The 23,018-nt window shown below is 40.9% G+C and overlaps 1 protein-coding gene across 1 annotated transcript in view; it reads right to left on the bottom strand.

Moving 5' to 3' along the window:
* Positions 1-23,018, bottom strand: part of XRN2 (5'-3' exoribonuclease 2) — a 54,382-nt gene that overhangs the window by 13,110 nt on the left and 18,254 nt on the right. Inside the window, exons 11-26 of the mRNA XM_053397499.1 lie at positions 22,235-22,368; positions 20,413-20,470; positions 20,216-20,323; positions 19,219-19,263; positions 17,184-17,318; positions 16,266-16,384; positions 14,682-14,817; positions 11,568-11,675; positions 11,377-11,466; positions 9,242-9,314; positions 8,246-8,329; positions 6,895-6,992; positions 6,730-6,809; positions 5,845-5,901; positions 2,858-2,926; positions 2,555-2,689 (exon numbers count right to left, since the gene is read on the bottom strand). Of these exons, the coding sequence (XP_053253474.1) occupies positions 2,555-2,689; positions 2,858-2,926; positions 5,845-5,901; positions 6,730-6,809; positions 6,895-6,992; positions 8,246-8,329; positions 9,242-9,314; positions 11,377-11,466; positions 11,568-11,675; positions 14,682-14,817; positions 16,266-16,384; positions 17,184-17,318; positions 19,219-19,263; positions 20,216-20,323; positions 20,413-20,470; positions 22,235-22,368 (1,529 nt within the window). The remainder of the gene's footprint in view (positions 1-2,554; positions 2,690-2,857; positions 2,927-5,844; positions 5,902-6,729; positions 6,810-6,894; positions 6,993-8,245; positions 8,330-9,241; positions 9,315-11,376; positions 11,467-11,567; positions 11,676-14,681; positions 14,818-16,265; positions 16,385-17,183; positions 17,319-19,218; positions 19,264-20,215; positions 20,324-20,412; positions 20,471-22,234; positions 22,369-23,018) is intronic.

The following is a 23,018-nucleotide window of genomic DNA, read 5'->3' as shown; positions in this document are numbered from 1 at the left end:
TCAATTATGATCACATAATTGGACAACTGAACCAGATTCCTCAGACAGCTGGGGTTTTTTCTCCCCTTGGCTTCTCCTAACAGTGCAGATCAGGGATTGCTTTGGGATGCTCAGACATCAGGCACTGTGGTTCTAAAGTTTAGTAGGCATTAAAAAGTCCCCTAGTCACTTGACATGGAAGGACACAGTTTGTTCCAAGATAATACAAATATGAACAGTATTTCAGAAGTTCACAGAACTTCCCCATCTGGAAACAAGACATTTAATTGCTGTTGTTAGCAATTCCCTTAATCTAATTAAAATAAGAAGAATGTTGCATTTATCCTTAATCAACACTTAATATATGCCTGGTTCAGTTTATTATTGTTGTTTATGAAATTTGTATGTTGCCCTTCATCTGTAGATCTCAGAGGGGTTCACAACACAAAAATACAAGGTAAAAAATTCAAAATACATAATAAAAACAAAAAGAACATAACAAACCAATAACCCCCCTTCTCTCCACCACAAACATGTTTAAAAGGGTATCAGATGTTAATCAGCCAAAGGCCTGATTGAAAAGGAATGTTTTCACCTGGTGCCTAAAGGTGTATAATGAAAGCGTCAGGCAAACTTCCCTGGGGAGAGCATTCCACCAAACAGGGAGCCACTGCAGAGAAGGCCTGTTGCCACCCTCCAGACCTCTCATGGAGGAGGCACACAAAGAAAGGCCTCAGATGATTTCAGAATCTGGGTCACTTCATATGGAGAAAGGTGGTCCTTGAGGTGCTGTGGTCCTGAGCCGTTTAAGGCTTTATAGGGCAAAACTAGCACTTTGAATTGGGCCTGGGAACTAATTGATAGCCAGTGTAGACAGGCCAAGGGTCAGCGTAATATGTACAAACCATCTTGCCCTGGTGAACAGCTTGGTTTACAAAAACTGTCTTCAGAGGCAGCCCTCTGCAGTAATCTAACCTAGAGGTTACCAGAGTACAGACAAGAGTAGCTGGCCTATCCCTGTCCAGATAGGGGCGAAACAGCCAAAGCTGATGGAAGGCATACTTCACCAGATGCCCCCTGAGCCTCAAGCAACAGCCAAGGATCCAGAGGAGTGTAACCCCATCAAGAGCAGGCCACCTCCCAGCCATCTGGTCTGAGGAACTGCCCACTCACAGGACCTCAGTCCTATCTGCATTGAGCTTCAGATTGTTGGCTCTCAGCCAGTTCATAACTGATGCAAGACAGCAGTCCAGCACATCCACTGCCCCACTTGCAGATGTAAAGGAGAAGTAGAGCTGTGTGTCATCAGCATAATGCTGAAAGCGTATTCCAAACCTCCGGATAACCCCACTCAGTAATTTCAAGTAATCTTAAATAGCATAGTGGGTAGAGATGTTAAATTCTCAAGAATAATCGTTTGGAGAATATTCTCGATTAATGAGAATATTAGAGAATTTTCATTTAAAATAGGAAAATATTAATTTTAATGCATTGAAAATTATATAATTAGTTAATATACATGTTTATTCATGAGTAAACTTGTTCAGATGGCAACCAAAAACCATACAGATACTTTTATTCAATGGGGCAATGCAGTGAATTCACATTCTTTGATTTGGTAAAGGGGAACTGACAATCAGAGGACTGCAGAAAACTAGTTACTGGCACTAAATAAAAATATAGAAACGTCAACTGTTTAAATCAAGGTCACCTCGCATGCTGTTTCATATAACTGTATAGGCCTAGGTACTTTAAGTGTATAAAGCATTAAAACTACTTTCTGTAAAAAAACCCACAATGTATGGCCAAGGGTATAGAACTGCTAAGAATAAGGTCACACCAAAATGGGGAAAAAGGCTATTACATATAGTTTGAAACTCATATGAATTCAAATGTTCATCAAATTAAATGAATAGCATTTTAAAAACAAAAAACCCCAAAAATGTTTTCTGCAGCTCACATTTCAGAACTGCCAATGGTGAATAACACAATCCCCAGTAATGTAACTGGATCAAAAACAATCATTATTCATTACTTACACTGGCAATATCACAGCTTGACTTATTATTTACTAGATTTTTTTAAAATGTGGGTTGTAAAACTGGTTCTTACATTAGAATTTACAGTTTGTGGAGAATATTTTCCGGAGAATTTTCTAGCAGAGAATATTCTCACCTCACATCACTAATAGGGGATAAAATTGAACCCTGTGGAACCCCACACTGAAGGTTCCACAGGGCCAAAGAATCACCCTCTGGAAACTACCATCCAAGTAGGATCGGAACCACCGCAAAGTGGTGCCACCCACCCTTAACTCAGACAGCCACTCCAGAAGAATACCATGGTTGATGGTATTGAAAGCTGTTGAGAGGTTGAGGAGAATTAACAGGGACACATTTTCCCTGACTCTCTTCTGACAGATGTCATCATGCAGAACAACCAAATCAGTTTCTGTGCCAAAAACCAGGGATAGTTTATTGAGTTCCAGCTCCATGTCTTCCTCACTTAAAATTGAGTGCATAAATCTAGATGAACAAAGAACATTAGATGAACAGTAGTTAAATCAGTTGCCTACCCCAAAGTTCTGAATGATGACTGGTCCAAGTGAACCTGCCTCCTGTCGCGGTTAAAGCCAAGCTGTGGCCTCCAAGGTCTGCCATCATTGTTAGTTTTCTCCCAGTCACCTGGCTTCAGAACTGGTGGAGGCTTTCTAAATAATAAGACAAGGAAGTTTAATCTAATAGGCACTAGAGGCACAGAGTTGGAAGACCTGAAGGCCATCAAGTTCAATTGTCTGAAACAAGACATCGGACCCCCCACAAAATCCATCTCACCCATTCTACAGCGCTGCAAGTGGTTCAGAAGAAGGGTTACTTACTTTGCTCCAGATAACACCTCTGCCTTAAAAATAAAGTCTTCTTGGAATTGTGGGTCTTTAAAGTTGATACTAAGAATGAAAATATTTGAAACAATTATGAAGAATTAACACGTTGCCTGTTATGTGACATCAAAGTTGGTAACTTCAGAATACAGCAAGGATCAGTAGAGAGCAACTCAGGCCCAAAGATGAAAAAAGAGCTCACCAGGCCTCTTGATTTGATCTGTTTTGAAATGGCCACAGCCACTTGTCACTCACCTAATATCACAGGGTGTCATGGGCAGGACAGGAAAAGCCACTTACAGAGCGCTCTGAATTGTTCCTTTGCAACCCAGAGTTGCATTCAGTCATTTACACCTGGCACTGAATACAAGATCCACTGCTTTAAGGCAGGATGGGTTCCTCTTGAGAGCTTGGATTCTGCCCATCCGCTATATGACTTGCATTCAGTGCCAATTGTAAACTGGGGCTGTACAGGAGCAATTATGTGTACACTCTAAGCCAGGCTCCCCCAACCTGATTCCCACCCTTCCTGATGCTTTGGATTAAAATTCTCATCATCCCTGACCAATAGTCATACTGACTGGGGCTGATGAGAGTTGGAGTCCAACAACATCTAGTTGAGGAAGGCTTAAATTTGGTGCCAAGTGCAACCAGCACATCTTGGGGGCAGGATCAATTCCACCTGACATCATAATGGCCTGTCAAATGTGGTCTGTGAAAGGCTGGTCACTATTTGATAAGGCCAATCATGTGGTCCCCCCAACACTTGTGTAGGCAAAATTCTCTCTTTTTCAGCCCTAGTCAGATGCATTTATTCATGCATTACCCCCAAGGATGTGGACAGGCTGCTTGGACGCATGAAACCAACCACCTGTCTCCTTGATCCTTGCCCATCCTGGCTAATAAAAGCAAGCCGGGAAGGGCTGAGCGATGGGCTCTGCGGGGTGGTGAATGCTTCCCTCTGTGAGGGAACATTCCCAGATCCGCTGAAAGAGGCGGTCATTAAACCGCTTCTTAAAAAACCACCTTTAGACCCGGCCAGTATGGCCAACTATCGCCCAGTCTCAAATCTTCCATTATTGGGCAAGGTGATTGAGCGCGTGGTTGCTGAACAACTCCAGGCACGCCTGGAGGATGCGGACCATTTGGATCCCTTCCAATCGGGATTCAGGCCTCATCATGGGACTGAAACTGCCTTGGTTGTGCTGGTTGATGATCTCCGGCAAGCTAGGGACAAAGGTGAGAGTGGTTTCCTAGTTCTGCTGGATCTCTCAGCGGCCTTTGATATAATCGACCATAACATCCTTCTGGACCGTCTAGAGGGGCTGGGAGCTGGGGGCACTGTTATACAGTGGTTTCGCTCCTTCCTCCTGGGCCGTGTTCAGAAAGTGGTGGTGGGGGATGAGTGTTCAGACCCCTGGGCCCTCACTTGTGGGGTGCCTCAGGGTTCCGTCCTCTCCCCCATGCTTTTTAACATCTATATGAAGCCGCTGGGAGAGATCATCAGGGGGTTTGGACTGGGTGTCCATCAATATGCAGATGATACCCAGCTCTACCTCTCTTTCAAATCAGAACCAGTGAAGACAGTGAAGGTCCTGTGTGAGTGCCTGGAGGCGGTTCGAGGATGGATGGCGGCTAATGGATTGAGGTTGAATCCTGACAAGACAGAAGTACTGTTTTTGGGGGAGAGGGTGTGGAGGACTCCCTGGTCCTGAATGGGGTAACTGTGCCCCTGAAGGACCAGGTGTGCAGCCTGGGAGTCATTTTGGACTCACAGCTGTCCATGGAGGCGCAGGTCAATTCTGTATCCAGGGCAGCTGTCTACCAACTCCACCTGGTACACAGGCTGAGACCCTACCTGCCCGCGGACTGTCTCGCCAGAGTGGTGCATGCTCTAGTTATCTCCCGCTTGGACTACTGCAATGCGCTCTACGTGGGGCTACCTTTGAAGGTGACTCGGAAACTACAACTAATCCAGAATGCGGCAGCTAGACTGGTGACTGGGGGCGGCCGCCGAGACCACATAACACTGGTCTTGAAAGACCTACATTGGCTCCCAGTACGTTTCCGAGCACAAATCAAAGTGCTGGTGTTGACCTTTAAAGCCCTAAAAGGCCTCGGCCCAGTATACCTGAAGGAGCGTCTCCACCCCCATCGTTCTGCCCGGACGCTGAGGTCCAGTGCCGAAGGCATTCTGGCGGTTCCCTCATTGCGAGAAGCAAAGCTACAGGGAACCAGGCAGAGGGCCTTCTCGGTAGTGGCGCCCGCCCTGTGGAACGTCCTCCCATCAGATGTCAAAGCGATAAATAACTACCTGACATTCAGAAGACATCTTAAGGCAGCCCTGTTCAGGGAAGTTAGAATCATAGAATCATAGAGTTGGAAGAGACCACAAGTGCCAAGCAGGAAACACCATCAGAGCACTCCTGAGTTTTTAATCTGTGATATTTTAGTGTATTTTTGGTTTCTATGGAAGCCGCCCAGAGTGGCTGGGGAAACCCAGCCAGATGGGCGGGGTACAAATAAATAATAATAATAATAATAATAATAATTATTATTATTATTATTATTATTATGTGGATGACTCAGAAAAAGGAGTTAATTAAGACAGAGACCATCACTATTGCTAAGATAACAGCTGGGAGGAGTCACTAGATCCCTCTGCAGTAAGGAAAGGGAAACCAGCAGTTATATTCATAATTGGAATACAGTTTAGAATAAAAAATATTTGATCCATCATTCTACGGAAGGGCTCGTATTTTCCAAGATTTAGCAGCTTAGTTGCCTTCAAGCCCACATAAGCAAGAGCCTGAGAAATGAGGAAATGTCTAACTTCATTAATTTGGTTCCCCCTCCCTTTCATCTACCCCATTAGTCTCAAGAGGAGAAGCCAACCAGGTACTGGTGAACACCTCAACTATTGAGGACTTCACATCATGACCTAGAGGAAGTCATTTGGGTAACTTCATTCATACACATTTTACCTTATTGCAGAATTCTGTGTCAGGTCACGCAGCATGGGCACAGGAGAGTGCAATGTCCTAATGGATATGGAAAAATGGAACAACTATTCATTTAGAAGAAAAACTCTCTTGGCTGTAGAGAAAAATGGAAAATGTATCTGATGTAAGCAGGCAATGGTCACTTAATACCAAATGACATTTAACTGACTGAAGGGATCAAATTCTTGACAAGAGAGCTGCACAAGTATTTTGCATGCTAAATATTTTGAAGACAAAAACCTCAAATAACAAGGCTTGAAATGGAAGACTAAAAGAAGCTAAGGCAATTTGCTTTAATCCAAGCTAAATGGTAAAGAAATGGGAAGGGCGGCATATTAACATTTCAAAATGACCACACGTAATATGTCTTCAAACAGTACAGAAAGTTGAATAATCAATACTGCACTAATAGAATACAATATAGCAAAATTTAATCAAAATTGATTGTCCATTTTCAAAACCAAAAACTTTTTAAATTTTGCCATGCTTACATCAGCTCATGTTAACTATCCCTTTGGTGTCCATAACACTTCTCAGTGTTTTCAGACTCACCTTTGATCCCATCCCTCCAACATGGGACCTACTTTCTGTTAGCCTTTTATTATCTTATTCTTCACTCTAGCAAATTTCCTCTACCAGATCTCCCTCCTTCTTTTTAAAACTTTATCAAACCATCTTCAATTGGGGCATGACCCATCTATGTGTGTCTATTCAATAACTGAAAACTAGTGGCATGCATTAAGCAGCTTTTGCTCTTCATTGTGAAGGAGGCAAATAAACTACAAACTAATTTTATTTTGTCTGAAGAACATTGAACAAGGAGGGATTCTTAATCAGCAAATAAACCCTGCTGTAAGTTATACTTACTCATCAGGAAGAACTGGATTGTCATTCCTGGCTAATTTTCCTTGAATACCATGACACAGTTCAGGGGGAAGGCCTACTGCCTATTGGGGAATAATAAAATCCTGATCAGATGAGCCAGACAAGAATGAATTAAATGTAATATCCATTAGAACAAATTTGACACACCTCTTTTTCACCAGACTTGTACTGTTCGAGAATGAAGTCATGAAGTTGATGCTGTTTCCCAACAAAGAGAACATCACCACCAAGACTATTTCTTCTGACTGAAAAAAGAAGGGGGTGATAATTCTTCATTAAGAGCAACCTAATTGTAATACTTACAAAACAGGCTCATGTTGCTTACTACCGGCACCATAAACTAAAAAAGTCCTCTCTAGATTTATCATTAATTTGACATTGTACAGGGATGTTTGCTTTGATGAGCATCCAAGTTTACTCTGAGTAATGGGGGAGAGGAGAGCATCCATTTGTCTTAGACTAGTGCTTAATGTAACTGGACAACCTTCCATTGATTTATCAGTGTACTAGTGTGGGACCACAATGAAGTTTCTGTCCATTTGGTACACACTTAACCATTTGCTTACAAGGTGTCATGCACCATGGGGATCAAGCCAGGAATTCTAGGAGTCTGGCACCAGATGTCTTTCTGAAAGTATTTATATACTGCCCTCTCATAAAACAGGGGGCACAGCAATGTAAAAACCTGTAAATGTACAAACCAATGTAAAGCTGTAGAAAACAGTAATTAAAATGATGGGATACTCAATAAAAATTTAAACAACTGCATAGGCCTTTTGGCAGATAATAATAAATGAATGAAAAAAAAACCTTTAACCAAAAAGGCTCTCAGAGTAACTTAGGAAAAATCAGTTCTGAGGATGCTCCCCCCCCCCCTTCGGGTTCTTCTCCTACACCATCATTTTATTATTTGTACCCTGCCCATCTGACTGGGTTGCCCCAGCCATTCTGTGCAGCATCCAACAGATATAAAAACATTAAAAAGCTTCCCTAATCAGGGCTGCCTTTAGATGACTTCTAAAAAGGCATGACACACAAGGAAGGAAGAATGAGAGGAAGGAAAAGCAAGCTCAAGCACAATTCTTGAAGTTATAATCAATGTGAATGTGGTTCTGGTTGTCTTGCCCTTGATGAAGAGCAGTCCGTATCATAACAGAGGCAGAAAGCAACAGTTCAACCCTTCTTAGCCTTTGGGTGGAGCATTTTGACATATTTGGTCAAAATAGGAGTCAGAATACTGCAAAAAGGGAGATTCAGCTTAAACTGTGAAACATCAGGACTAATGCAGAGGCTGCATGTTCATTCTCTACAGGCTACTAAGGCTGAGCACAGAGAATGGTAACAGTTCTTGGCACCTGAGATCAAAATAAAAGCAAACTGATTTATGGTGTGGAAAGGCAGATGCGGGTTTTATAGTAGGAAAAAGTAGCATTGCACAAAAGTACCACTGCCAAAAGCCTTGGTACTCAGAAAGATTATTTAATCCTGCAACTCTTACTTTCTTCAGGGGTGAGGTCAGGATACACCTCTGCTAGAGCAGCTCTCAGACGGCGTTCGTCAACAAAAGGCAACAGTGCAACTCCTACAGAAAACAACTCATTAGAGTTCATATTTTCTTTTTAATAGTACAAAACGTAAGGTTACAAAATAGTACAAAAGGGTAGAAGAAACTTTGGCAAGATCAAGCCAAATTGTCCCCAAATCATAAAAAGATCCTTAATGGATCAGACCCTAGTCTTACCTAGTTCAACATCCTGTTCTTACAGTGGCTCACCAAATCAAGCCAAGCTAAGCATATGGTTTAGCTCTCTCACAGAAATTAGTGAGACTTAATGGAACAGGCAACCTCCTGTTTACGCGGGGGGGGGGGGGTTACGTTCCAAGGCATACATGAAATCATGTATATATTCCTTATGGGCACAGTCACATTTCAACTCTCTTTAGTCAACAGAAATAAAATTGCTGCAAAAGTATAAAGCACAGCCTAGTCAATAAACACACTCTTTAAACTGAAGACTAGAAGATTTAAAATTAACTTTGGTTAGACTGTACCAATGAACTGTGTCAAAGTATACTTGAAAATATGTAACTTTTCTTCAGTTCATTATGGTATTAGCTTTTAGTTTTTTGCTATTTCAGAACACTGAAGTTCTACATTCCAAGTTATAAAGGTTCTCAGAATCCTAATAAAATTACTGAAGAATGCAAGACCCCAAAATTTATTTTCAAGTATTTCTATCTGGCTTTCTGTTATAAAAGTAACTCAAAGCAGCTAAATAATTAAAATACTCCAAAACAAAATATGCTACATCAATAATGAATTGTATTTTAGTTAATTTCAAGCCAAAATAATGTTATCTGATAACAGACACATAAATCATTTTGGTAAGTGGTTGCAAACATGACTTACAGAATAAATTCTTTCCTGTTTTGCTCAAATGACTCCAAAGACATATTGATGAACAAGTATTAATTTCGTGATCTTAAATATTACCTTGCCAAGCATATTTCTTTCCATTCAAATCAATAGCAAAGTCTTCGGGGTAAAAATCAATTATACTTGATTCCTGTTTTTTAAAAAACAAGATCATTACAGTGATTCAGAGATTTGTGCAGTAACAGATGAAGAATCAGATTAATCTTGTACAAGCTTAGAGACCCTATTTAGTTATTATTGCATTTACACCCCACCCCTTTTCTCTGAGGAGTGCAAGGTGGTGGACACAGTCCATCCTCATTTAATCCCAACAACCCCGTGAGGTAAATTAGGGTGAGAGGCAGTGACGGATCCAAAGTCGCCCAGTGAGCTTCATGGCCGAATGGGGGATTTGAACCCTGATCTCCCAGGTCCAAGTCTGGCACTCTAACCACTACACCACACTGACTCATCATCTTTTTTGATGAAGTGGTCTATAAAGTTTTCTGAATTAAAAATAATAATACATATAAGCTATTTCCTTTCTTCTTTTCAAACTCAGTACAGTGGTACCTTGGTTTACGAACTTAATCCATTCTGGAAGTCCGTTCTTAAACCAAAGCGTTCTTAAACCAAGGCATGCTTTCCCACAGAAAGTAATGGAAACGGATTAATCCGTTCCATACGATGAAAAGCAACCCCTGAAACAGCAATTTCACATGAATTTTACTATCTAACAAGGCCATTGATCCATAAAATGAAAACAATAATCAATGTATTATACTATACTATACTATACTATACTATACTATACTATACTATACTATACAATAAATAAAACAGTATTGTAGATGATAAAAATGAAAATTAAATTTTTTTCTTACCTGTACTAATGATAGTCATTGTTTGGATGGGGGGGGCGCTTTTATCCATTTCCACAGTCACACAATCAATCAATCAGTCAATCAATCAGCAGTTGAACTGGGATCCAAACAGATCCCCCCCCATGCTGCTGTGGGAAATGCTCCCTCGAGCGCGCGCCTCCCGCAGCGGCATGGGGTGGGGGTGGGGAGTTGCGCACCTGCCAGCCAGCTGGCTCTTGTCTTGGGAAGCCTTTCCATGCACCTCCATCTCCCAAGCAGCTTGGCAGCAAAAAAAATTTCCCCTGCCCGGCTGGGCTGTGAGAGGAAGGCGCTCTGCTCATGCAATGGCAGCGGCCATCGCCATTGTGCAAGCAGAGCGCCTTCCTCCCACAGCCCGGCCAGGCGGAGGGAACTTTTTCTTGCTGCCGAGCCGCTTGGGAGACAGAGGTGCATGGAAAGGCCGCACGGTTTCCCGAGACAAGAGCCAGCTGGCTGGCGGGCGCGCAGCTTCGCTCCCTTGCTGCTACGGGAAACGCCGTGATGACCCCCTTCTCCGCTGCCGGACAATGGAAGTGTGGCACTCAAAAGAGAAGTGCACCTCCGGAGTATGTTCATATATCCCCCCCCCAAAAAAAAACACCACACAACCCGGAACACTCATTTCCGGGTTTGAAGTGGTTGCAACCCAAAAAGTTCATTGGCTAGGCTGTTCATAACCTGAGGTACCACTGTATGAAGAACAGGTCAAAGTGAACAGTACTTTGTTGACAATTTTCAAGCTCTGGTGCAATAACCACTTCTAAAGTTTGAAATTTCAAACTGCAAGTTCTGGACATTTTCTAAATGTTAACACTTCAGACAGTAGCCTTAATCTCTCTTGCCAGTTGTAGTTCTCATTGCTTATCTTGGGTACATGCTCCACAATGTGGCTTGACCAGAATTGGGACAGCTGGAGGGGCCATTTGAGGTCATCCTATCTCAGTGTTTCTCAAACTTAGGTCCCCCAGCTGTTGTTGGACTACAACTCCCATCATCCCTAGCTGGCAGGACCAGTGGTTAGGGATGATGGGAGCTGCAGTACAACAGCTGGAGGCCCCAGTTTGAGAAACACTGTCCTAGCTCTAACTGTTCCTCAGTTTACTACAGCTAGCAAAGAACAAATTGGGCTCCAACTGGAAGAGGTGTACCCTGACCTCAAGCCAGTATGGTTTTCCAAGTTTCTGTCTCCAGTAAACAGAGTAAAACAGGCATATTATTCAGACAGATACTGAAGCTATTAATAGAATATCAAAACAAACATTTCAATTTTGAATAGATGAAAAGGTGAATAAACAAAAGCAAAATTCTTACCGGATCAGTCATAAGATTCCGCCAAGTTGGTGGGAGAAAGTTACCACTAGCTGCAGGAAAGACTCCCATAAGTTGTTCAAGAGGTCTGAACTGCCAAAAACAAAAGTCAACAGCAATAACTACTTTGATCACCCCCATTACAATATTAGTGACTTCCAATTAATTATTATAAAGATGAACAGTAATCTTACCGGTTTGGTTCCTTTTTCAAAGTCTGAGGGCATGTCTGCAATTCCTTCAAAATCTGAAGCAAATGGCGCATAATGGAATGGATAATACCATTTCCAGGAGGCACACCCCTAGTTTGGAAAATGTAAGAAGAAACCAAGTCACAGCTAGAAGACCCAGTAACTCTCCTGTAGGGAGACAGGCAAGACTGAAAGCCATCTGGTGACTAATCCAAATCAATTCCTAACGCAACATAAGTATTTGCCAAAATATTGATTATTATTTTTTGGTACACCAACCTAAGATATGGGACCAACATACCAATTCAACAAATGAAACAGTGACTCCAAATCTCTTTTCCAGTGGCAATGTCATTTTACATTACTACTAACTCAGTTGCCACTGCTTTACATACTGAAAACTTCTTGCAATATACTGCAAAGATGGCATACCAAACTTACTCACTGAAAAAGAAATCAAGTGATTGTAACATCTATAATACAATTCACCAACGGTCAGCAGCATGGGGCAGAACATTTTCCATAACAAAAACATTTCAGTTTTTATAAAAGCATTGCTTCTCAAAAATTGCTTTTAATAATGGATACCATATTAATTAAACTCAACAGATTCAAAATTCTAATTATCATTTTTCAGGAGTGTGTCAAGGAAGCATATGCCTATACAATTATATCTATATGCCTGCAGCACAACTGTATCTTGTGTGGGGGTTATGTTCCAGAAATGGCAAAACTACATATACTCAAAACACCCTTGCGCCAACACCCACCCTTGCTATCCAGGCTCTGGGAAGCTCTCACAGGGCCGTCTGAGTTCCTGCAAGAGCCTCCCTGAGCCTGTAAGCAAGACAGAGAGCTTAAAAGCTATTTCTGCACCAGGAAAACCCACTGCAAAAGGAGCTTTTAAGCTCTTTGCTTTGTGTGCAATTAATTTGTGGGACTTCAACTAGCTTGCTTTCAACCGTGCATATGATGCCATCATTTTGTATATATATACAGAGTGCTTTGCTGCCCAGTTGAGAAAACCAGATCCAGCATGTGGCCTGTCACATGCCTTGGGTCAATGACATAGAATTGTAGAGTCTGAAGGGACCTTGAGGGTCATGTAGTCCAACCGCCTGAAATGCATGAATCTCAACTAAATTATACATGACAGATGGTCACTCAACCTCTGCTTAAAAACCTCCAAAGGAGAGTCTATCATCTCTCATGTGAGTCTGTTCCACTGTGGAACAGCTCTTACTATACAGAAGTTCTTCCTAATGTTTAGCCAAAGTCTCCTCTATGCACATTCTAGCTTGTCAATATCCTTCTTAACCTGTGGTGCCCAGAACTGGGCACAGTATTCCGGGTTTGGTCTGACCAGGGTTTAAATGAGCAGGACTCTGACTTCCTTTGATTGGGACACCAGACTTCTGTTGATGAAGCCTAGATTAGCTTTAGCTTTATTTGCTGCTGCATTACACTGCAGTCCAGGTTATGGTTTTGAATAAGATCCTCCAGCTACAGTAAGGAGACTAGCAAAGATAGAAGAGGTAGAAGTCATCTAAAGAGCAAGAACAGCTGGCTTATAGGTTCTAGATAAAGCCAGGCTGAGTGCATTTCTGCTGAATCCTTCAGTCAGTAAACAGTTCAGACTTTTCAAGCTCACAGAATCCTGACTCACTGACTGTTGCAATTATAGCTGACAATAGTTTGCTTCCTAACAATCCTAATGCACTTTTACTTTTTGCAGCTAGTTTGCCAGAAGACTGTTTTGTTGTCGGAGCCATTGTTGAGCAGAAGGCAAAAGCCAGACAGAAAACTAACAGAGGCAAAAAGGCTTTATTTATTTATTGTGGAATCAAAAGCACTACAGAGAGATAGCTGTAATAAGCCGAAGAAGAAGAAGAAGAGGAGGAGGAGGAAGACGAAAGGTAGGAACATTTTTTAAGAAGAGGAGATGCATACCAAAAACAGAGGCCTGAGCTAAGAATAATGGGGAAAGGAACACAACTTCTATGCTGGAAAGGGTAGAAATGAACTGAGGAGCCACCAGCAGGAGAAAGGATAAAGGGGGAAAAATCTAGACCACATCCTTGCTTTCTGGGTGGCTGGAAAAGGCACAACCCACAGTGGATGTCTCCCACACCAAACAATAGGCAAGGTTGTGCAGGGAAGCAGGAGCACATAAACCTCAGAAGAGGTTCAGCTCATTTATACTGCATGGTTTAAAGTGATGTCCCTATGAAATCATAGAACATGTTCCTTTTATATTAAGGAAGTTTGAAGTTACAAAAAACAATGGCATTACATGTGACTTGAGAAATCATACAGACAAAGGTAACACGAAGTGCTAATTCAAAGCAAACACCAGTAACTTCCAAAACACATGCCTGGATTTAAACCAAATCTACTACCTCAACATAACCCTATGGCAAAGAGAGAAGGCCAGGGTGTGAGGGCATCTTATTTAAATGTGGTTAATGTCTACTGGCTTTAACTAATCCAGAAGTTTCTGAATCTGCACAACAGACCTGTTTTATTTATCTTTATAATAACTATCCTTCATTATCTATTGTTAAACATTTCTTCAGACTCCAATTGAATGAAACATTTCTGACCATCACACACACACAATAACAGTACATTATAATTGCTCCAAATCTCAATCTAAACTTTTCAATACGCTTCTGTAGAAAGATAACATAATAATTGCACTCCCGACTGATCATTCGTGGTATCAGGTTTTTACCAAAATAAAGTTGCTGTAAAACATCATTACAACACTACACCATGATTTGCTTTATTAAGCTTTAAAGAGCTCAATATAGCTAACAGAATTAAACCATTGTAATACTTTAAAAAAAAAGAAAAAAAGATGGCTACTAAAATCAATTTCATGAAGACAGCTTCAAGCAAGTAATGAAAATGTCACAGGGTCTCCTCTGTGTCTAAATATCCAGATTTACAATGAAAACCTGCTCCGGTCTTTGCATACTCCTGTCAATTCTATACCAGCAATGATGCTAGATGTACCTCTAATTATGCCATCGCTGAGTCTTATTACATTATTTGGGAGACAAGCAAATGAAGTTTTTTGAAATTATATAAATTTTAATGAAAGATAGTAAGTACCTGATAATAGTACCGGAGAACCCAGCAAAGCCCTTCTACATAAGACTGTACAACTTTACGACGGAAATTTTTATCAGAGACATCAACATCAAATTTGTTCTTGTAGTAGCGCTGTTTCCAGCCAGCTTCCCATAACCTATACAACAATTCAAGCTTTGTTATTATTTTTTGTATAACATGACTTGAAATAACACACAATTCAATTTTTAAAATTGTTTTAATACAAGATTAAGTAGTATAACAGCATCACATGCCTTTGTTGACCCCAGAAAACTCTTAAGAGGTAAGTAACATAGCTACCTTTCTCATTCTTTCCTTCGTTCCCTTCCTGTTAGCCAAACATATGAGTGCACATAGACTGGGATTCAAAGAGAGGCTTTTCAGGCCCCTCTTCCTTCTGCAGCCCCCTTCACTTCATCTAAGAAGCTTTTATAGAGGTTCACAGAGGTCCTTCTGGCACACGGTAGAAGAAACAGATTCAGCTAGAAGGGAAACCACTCCTCCCCCAGCGCGTGTCTCTGTACACACATAGAGACATGTGCCAAGAAGCTTCTTTGGATCTCAGTCACCAGGCCTTGCTCGACCATGACATTTGTGTGGCAGGTGGAGAGCTTGGACAACTCATCATCTCTCAGCCTAAGCTACCACACCGTTTGTTGTGAGCATGAAGTACAACTGTGTGCTATTTGAAGGAAATAGGAGCTCCAAGTTTTGCTTGAGGAACTAATATCCTTTCTCTTGGGAGCAGTTAACCTAACAGTGAAGCATGTATATTAAAATACATTTTCTGAATCCAACCCCCTCAACCCTGTGAACAAGCACAAAAGAGTACACCAGTCCTCCAAAAAACTACAGGCTCCCCATTAAAAGCTATTATGGAGAATCCCCGAGCTTTTGGAAAGCATTTTAGAGGGGATTTGCTGTAAGAGGTGCCCATATACAAGCAGCAGTGACTCTGTGCTACTTTGGATCCATGCCACAATTTCTTACATATTTAAGAGTATACGGAAGAATATATGAACTCATGAGGCTGTCTTATACAGAATCAAATCACTGGTCAACTTAGCCAAATATTGTCTACCCTGACAGGCAGAGGCTTCCAACTTGAGGCTTTTTAAACTGGAGCTGCTGGGTTTTTAGCCTGGAATTTTGAGAGTAAAAAGTATATCCTTTAGCAATAATCCAATTCCCCAAAGAAGCTGAAATTAAGCCTTAAGTAAAGAGATTTGGTTGTAGAACTTTAAGAGTTAAACAGTTTCATTTATGCTGTAAAACAATGACATTCTGCTCACAGTTGCTGAGCTGAATATTGAACCTCTAGCCAATCTGGTGCTGAGTCTCAAAGGGAGTAGTAGCTTTTAGGACGAAAACCTTCATGCATACTAATGGAGACACTTAAAATTTAACAGCTATAGCCTACACATCTCACTGGAATTTCCTGAGTATCCCAACCCTCCACATTAATTATTGGTGGATAAAAAGATCATGGAAAAGCATTAGAAGGTGCTATAGATAAAGGGTAAACAGTATTAATGAGGCGATTTCCCTTTTGACAATTCACTAACAAAGTACCAAATGTATCACCTGATATTATCTTCAGGCTCAGGTTCACTGTCACTGTCCTCTACTTTCCTCTTAATTCCTCCTGCTGGGGATGGTGAACCATCAGAGGTGAAACTCGTATTAGGAGACGCTGAAGGAGTCTGGGGATGTAGTTGTCAGGCAGATAGTTGGAAAAAGGTTTCATTACACTTATAAAATGAATGGCTTTGTCATAAAGAAATAAAAAGAGAGCCATCTATTTTATTGAGGTGCAGAAGCTGGGATCCAAAAGAAACATGTGCAAGCTAGTTCCAGGCACCCAAGTGGCTTTGAGCAAGTAGCATTCCATTCCACGTAAAAAGCCACGGGGGGTGCGGTTCAAAAGCAGATTGTGATATGGCAGGCAGGGAGAGTCGCTGTGTTTAAAGAAGGAAAACATACCACTAGAGATCCTGCTCCCCCAACTCAACATAGCTGAAGACTACTTTATGTGTTACAATTTTATTAGGTGCATCTATCAGTTAAAACCATTAAAAGTGCATATATGTTGTTTTAACTTCATGTAAACAGTGGGAATTTGTACTGGAAAATGCCAGTCTTGGCTCCACACATATGGAGCAAACTTCCTTGTACATGAAACTGGGGTGTGTATGTGTATGTCTCAAGAGTTCATTAATTTGACTGATTGATTAAATTTCTATCCAGTCCTTCCTCTCAAAGGAACCCTTTATTTTAAATAAATAAATAAATAAATAAATAAATAAATAAATAAAGGTGTGACATGTATAGTGAAGTTCAAGAAAACAGTTGCTTACCTACAGCTATTTAAAAGAACTTGAAGTTGTACTTAAAAGAGATTCACTTGCAGAAATAAAATTGAGCCACTAGTAAGCCACAAGTCTATAAACTCACTTAGTCATTACTTCTATGCTTGTGACAAAGTTCAGATCAATCACTTACAGTGCTCTGTCTGTCTTGCATTCTCATTTCAAAGGCTGCATGTCTTGGATTATTGATTGGTTGATGACTTCCTCTATTTCCCCTCCCCAAAGGTTGTGGGGTGAACTGGCCACCAGGCATAGAATGCTGTTCCCTCTAGATGAGCAGACATACATTAGCAGAAATGTTTATCATAATTTTCCAGGCAAGAATGAAATATTTCTTGAATGCTGAGACTGATAAAATAAGTAAGTAGCAGTATACATTTTATCCAATGCTTCCACTTGGATTTAGATTGTTTTAGTAGATTGGTTAAAGTGCTTCAGTTTTGTCACTATGTTATCTCCATTACTAAAACAGTTGTAAAGAACAGAACAAGTGTTACAACTATGAAATAAGATTAGAACCAAAATCTAAACATGTGCTAGCCATCTGTCACTGGCTGCATTTCCAAATCTAACCAGGAGAGTACAATCCTAAGCATAAATGGGGCTGCCGCCCCTGCTCACTTCACCCCAACACCCTGTCCCCCCTCCATAGGCTGCCAACCTCCCTCAGACCTCCTTGCCACTGAGGGAAGCCTGAGGCTTCTTTCTCAGGAGCGGCAGCAGGAGCGAGGTGGGAGGGTGGGGGAGGATGAGGGGAGGAAACACAGCAGGATGCAAGGGTGGAAACACTTTCTCTCATTCATTCTCTGCCTCCCTTCCAGCAGTGGCAAAAGTAGGGGAGTGGGAATTGAAGGGGCAAAAGATTTGGACTTTCCCTTTCACCAGTCCAGCGGCAAAGGAGAAAGGCAGTCAAGCCGTAGTTCATCATGCCACCTGTCAGAAGCCAGCCAAACTTCAGCATGGCAACATTCTTACATTTTTATGTATATAAGAAGACATTTAAGTCATGAACATCAGTGTTCCTAGACAATTCTGAGAAGTTTCACATCAAATATGAGACCTGGCCTTAGAATAAGCTGCTATTAATCCAAGTGACATATGTGAGGAAGGTGGTGGCATTAAAGCAGAGATATGAGAGTGATGGGAAGACAAATCTACCGTAAAGACTACACTTAGAGGAGTTCAATCAACACCCCCTGCCTTGGGAGCAGTGGAAAACATGGTGTTTCAAGTGTTGTATAAAAGTTACCAGATAAAGTTTTGGGGGGAGGGTGAGGAAGTGTAAAAATGGCACAAGAAAAAACATGATCTTTTTATATTATTGCAATCCTGTGGAAAGCCTCATTTAATTCAATGGGATTTACTTCTGAAAAACAGGCATAAGATTGTTCTGTATGCCTTGAATTTAGTCTAGCATCTAAGGAACCTATAGCTAAGGGGTTTATGTACCCAAGCAGCATTCCATGCTGCTCAGCAAGACACTTTCCTAACTGAAAGTAGGTCCAGACGCAGTGTGTGAGCTTTTGTACTAAGATAGGGAAAAAAGTCAAAGATCTAATGGGGGCAGATGAGTTCTTGGGCATGCACATAGATGTTATTTGGAGTCTGGATCATTTGCTATAGCTGAGATATAAATAATTGTTCAGCTAGTTCCATGAGCCTAATGAAGCACTAAGCATGTTTCTCAAAGGCCCCCATGTTACGTGTCCAAGAGAAACTTCAATACAGTGGTACCTCGCAAGACGAATGCCTCGCAAGACGAAAAACTCGCAAGACGAAAGAGTTTTTCGTTTTTTGAGTTGCTTCGCAAGACGATTTTCCCTATGGGCTTGTTTCCTTTTTTCTTAAAGCCGCTTGAAGAGGTGCAGTTGCGACAGACCGTGCTTTGCAAGACGAAAAACCGCGCAAGACGAAAAGACTCGCGGAACGAATTAATTTCGTCTTGCGAGGCACCACTGTAGTAGTGTGTGATTTGGGATAGAATGGGTATTGCAAAAAGCTGCAACATTATTTATTTATTTTGAGCCTACATTTTAACTCAAAATGGTCAAGAAGTTGGCGTACATAAACAAATAACCATATTAGGGCTGTTTTTACCCAAACTGATATATTTGTCTTAAATCAGATGTTGCAAGGAAAAACAACAGGGCTACAAGCTCTATATTTACTTTCATCCTTTTTCTTTTATCCTTCTGCCTTCTTCTGAAATTTTCCTAAAATGAAGAATGAAGATATTAGAACTGTGTGCCATACAAATTACATGGAAAAAACCAAAAACATCAGAAATATTTATTAGGGTCATTTCTTGGGGGGGGGTGCTCAAACAATTACTCATACTTGCCATATGCAGAACTCCCTACTTCCTGCTACAAAAAATGCTGTTGTTCTAAACAAAACTGGAATCCAACTAAAATACTCATAAAAATGTTTAGGAGTATCCATTTGTTTATTTAAATCTCCAGGTGCTTTCCTACCACATAACACACATAGACACTCCACACCCAACATATCTCCGTCAATCACAAATCAACGTGCAAGCTTTCATGTTTACTAGGTCTTCTACAGACTGGACACTGAGCAAAAATCAAAAGGTGTGGAGGGAATGGGAAAATGTTGCTCAGCATAATGGAAGCTGAAGTTGAGGTCTGCTGTAAGACAGCTTCCCATTGCTTCTTTGTCCAAGAATGTCTTATGCAACACCCTGCCCGGCAACAATCTTCTTCTGTTTTTGCATTCCCCCCTCACATTCAAGTGAAAGAAGTATTCTGTTCAACTCAAAGGTTTGCATACTTATTTATTATTTTTGTCGATCCTATTGTTATTGTTATTGTTTGTTTTGCTGTCCTTACACTCTCTGTCTCTCTCTCATGGGCCAACACCGCTCCTGTTTCTTTTCCTTTCCTCACAGAACTGACTTAAAAACATTAAACCAGCCATTCAAAACATCAAATAAACCCCAGATACAACACACATTCATTGACAGCTTACAGAGGCAAACTATCCTTTAATGTCTCTGGTTAAAACATGATTTTTTAATTTATTGCATACTAGAGTAACACGAAGATAATAATAAACCACACTCACTGTTTTCAATAATGTAATTAAATTAAACTATTCTCTATAAAACACAGATACACAATAAATATGTCACAGGAACTCTTTTACCTCATCATCTTTTCGCTTCTTAAAAATATTATCTTCAACTTCTCCAACAGATAACATGATCATTTGCACTCTTTGCAAGTTGACATAGCCATTTTCTGTAAGGTATCCCTGTAAATTGTAAAACAGAACTGTAACTATCTTTCCTTCTCCTAAAGTTCCATGAGATTAAATTGGGGTGGGCGGGTGAGATGGCTTACCCCAGTTTTGTGCACAACATTTTTATATATGTTCACTAGGCGATCAATTGCTCCTTCCCTGTGAAACAAATATAATGAATTCATTTAGCCATTTTACAGGATGTTGTACACACACAGTCTGAACCAGCATTTAGTTACTAATCTGTGAAGCAGTGCTGATCTCACAGAGTGCCTGCTGTCCTTCCTTCCCATAATGAATATCACTGGGAACAAGGCAAACCCATGAATGCTTTCCTTCAGCGACAGAGAGAATCCCACCCTTACTCGCTGGGGCAAGCAGCACAAGTTCACTAGAAAACAGGTTTTAATTGGGCAGCGACCTAACTCATTAGAGCTGTTATAATTATCTTATGGGAAACTAGAAAGGGCAGGGGTCTGGAAAAAACCTCTAAACTCAACTTTAGGAGAAAGCACTTCTGAATCACCTGTACTAAAAAGGCAAAACACCAACAACCACCTGCACACATGACAGGGCAAGCCTGCTACTAAACTGGGAGCGAATGAGCCCAGGCCCAGTCCATGGCACAGAGGAATCAGACGTTCAAGAAGCCTCAATGTAATGTGCAGGATAAATATAAACAATACAAAGTACCGTATTTTTCTGTCTATAAGATGCCCCCATGTATAAGATGCCCCTATTTTGGGGGACTCAGATTTAAGAATATGGGGGGGGGGAAATGGTCCAGAGTATAAGACACCCCCTAATTTTTAACATTATTATTTTAGGGGGAAACCCTAGTCTTATACACAGAAAAATACGGTAATTATTTATATGAAGTCATGCATTTTAAAAGCCTCAAATCACACACACTTGATAACCAATTGTAGTTAATAAGTTTGGAACAGCTAAAGCCCTATTACCGAACCACAGAATTGTAGATGTGGAAGGGACCCTCATGGTCATCTAGTCCAACCCCCTGCAATACAGGAATCTCAGCGTTCCCTTGTCTAAAACTATTTTTGTTCTGCTCCTATTGGCAGGAACCTCCAATCTCCAGACGTTTCCGGACTACAACTCCCATCACCCTTGGCCAGCTGAGGATGTTGGGAGCTGTAGTCCGGAAACATCTGGGAACCCAAGGTTGAGAAGAGTTCCGTAAGGTTCCTAGAAAAAGGCAACATTATTACTTGACACATCTTGAAGACTCGGAATTGCTACATAACCACCAAGTTTTATTGTTACAAATTTTGGTATAACAGAGAATGGTCAATAGAATTGGCTGAGAAACTGACATGCCAGGTGAGAGCGGAAGAGGGCAAACACAATCCATATTCCTTTTATAATGTATGGCAAATGTTTACTGAATACATAAATTGTTCAGGCTGGCAGGAATCTACCCAGCACTCATGGGAAAACGTGGTGTGAACTCTAGAGGAATCAAATGAAACTTTAACACATGGCATGATAAAAGTTTGTAATTTGTTGTTTACTATTGTAACAATTGTTTTCTCAAAAATTTTCTTCTGTACCATGAAAATAAATAAAAACAGTTTTGTTTTTAAGGAAAACAGAGACAGCACACATATTCAGTTTGTGGTAAGGGTTGCCTTAAATCTAAAATCTAAATGTTGTACACCAAAGAGGGCTTTAGGCTTTTGCTTTTCAAATATCAGCCCCACTCTATGCCACATAGCAAACCATTTTTGAAACTGAAGGAACTTTCAAAACAAGGTTATGGTATGCTGTTGGTTCTGAAAAATAGAGGGAAATTGCACAGGAAGAGCCCAAAGTATTCTGGACACCTAAACACGTTCTTATAACATTCATTGTACAACCTTCCACCACATCAAGTAACTTTGCATATAATGCTGCTTTCCATACCTGATCTCTAACGAAGGTAAATGAGGAAGAAAGTCATTTCCCACAAAGAAACACATGAAAACCCAGTCATCGATACTTCTTTCAACATCAAAAGTGAAAGGCAAACTGGCCATCATTAGCTCTCTTTCCAAATACTAGAATTATTTGAGAGAGAGAGAGAGAGAGAGAGAGAGAGAGAGAGAGAGAAATGGAACACATTTCTACAGATGCTACTAGAAGTAAAATGTTAGTGTGCAGTTACTTATACATAAAGTTCTATACCACTAAATCGAGGGAATTCTCAAAGTGGGGCAGAAAAACCTGCCTGACAGGCCATCAAGTCCACAATAAAGGTACTGCTATGCTAAATGTCCCACTTCCATTCCAAATGGATGTCTAAAGTGACTTAAGCATATTTTATTTATTAAATTTTTGTACCACCCTCGATCCAAGGATCACAGGGCAGTTTACAGTATAAAAATACAAAATGCAAACTCTAATAACAGACAAAACAATAACACCCACCATCTCAAAGAATATGCAGAATGTAAGGAGAAAGGTGACCCTTCAGGTAGGCTGGTTTGAAATTGCTTAGGGCACCTTAAATGTGGCCCAGTAGCATATTGGAAACCAGTGCAAGTTCTTCAAAAGTGATGTCAATTGCTGTAAATAACCAGCATTCTGCAGCAGCTGCAGCTTCCAAACCAGCCTTAATCTTGGACTCACAAAAAAATGCCTTGCAGTAATACAGCTTGAGGTTACCAGTGCCTAGACCTCCATGGCTATGCTATCAGAGCATATGGAA

The sequence above is a fragment of the Podarcis raffonei genome, chromosome 7, assembly GCF_027172205.1.
Source record: "Podarcis raffonei isolate rPodRaf1 chromosome 7, rPodRaf1.pri, whole genome shotgun sequence".
In the NCBI taxonomy this organism is placed as follows: Eukaryota; Metazoa; Chordata; class Lepidosauria; order Squamata; family Lacertidae; genus Podarcis; species Podarcis raffonei.
The sequence above is the reverse complement of the archived record's forward strand: the minus strand, read 5'-3'. Positions and strand labels throughout refer to the sequence as shown.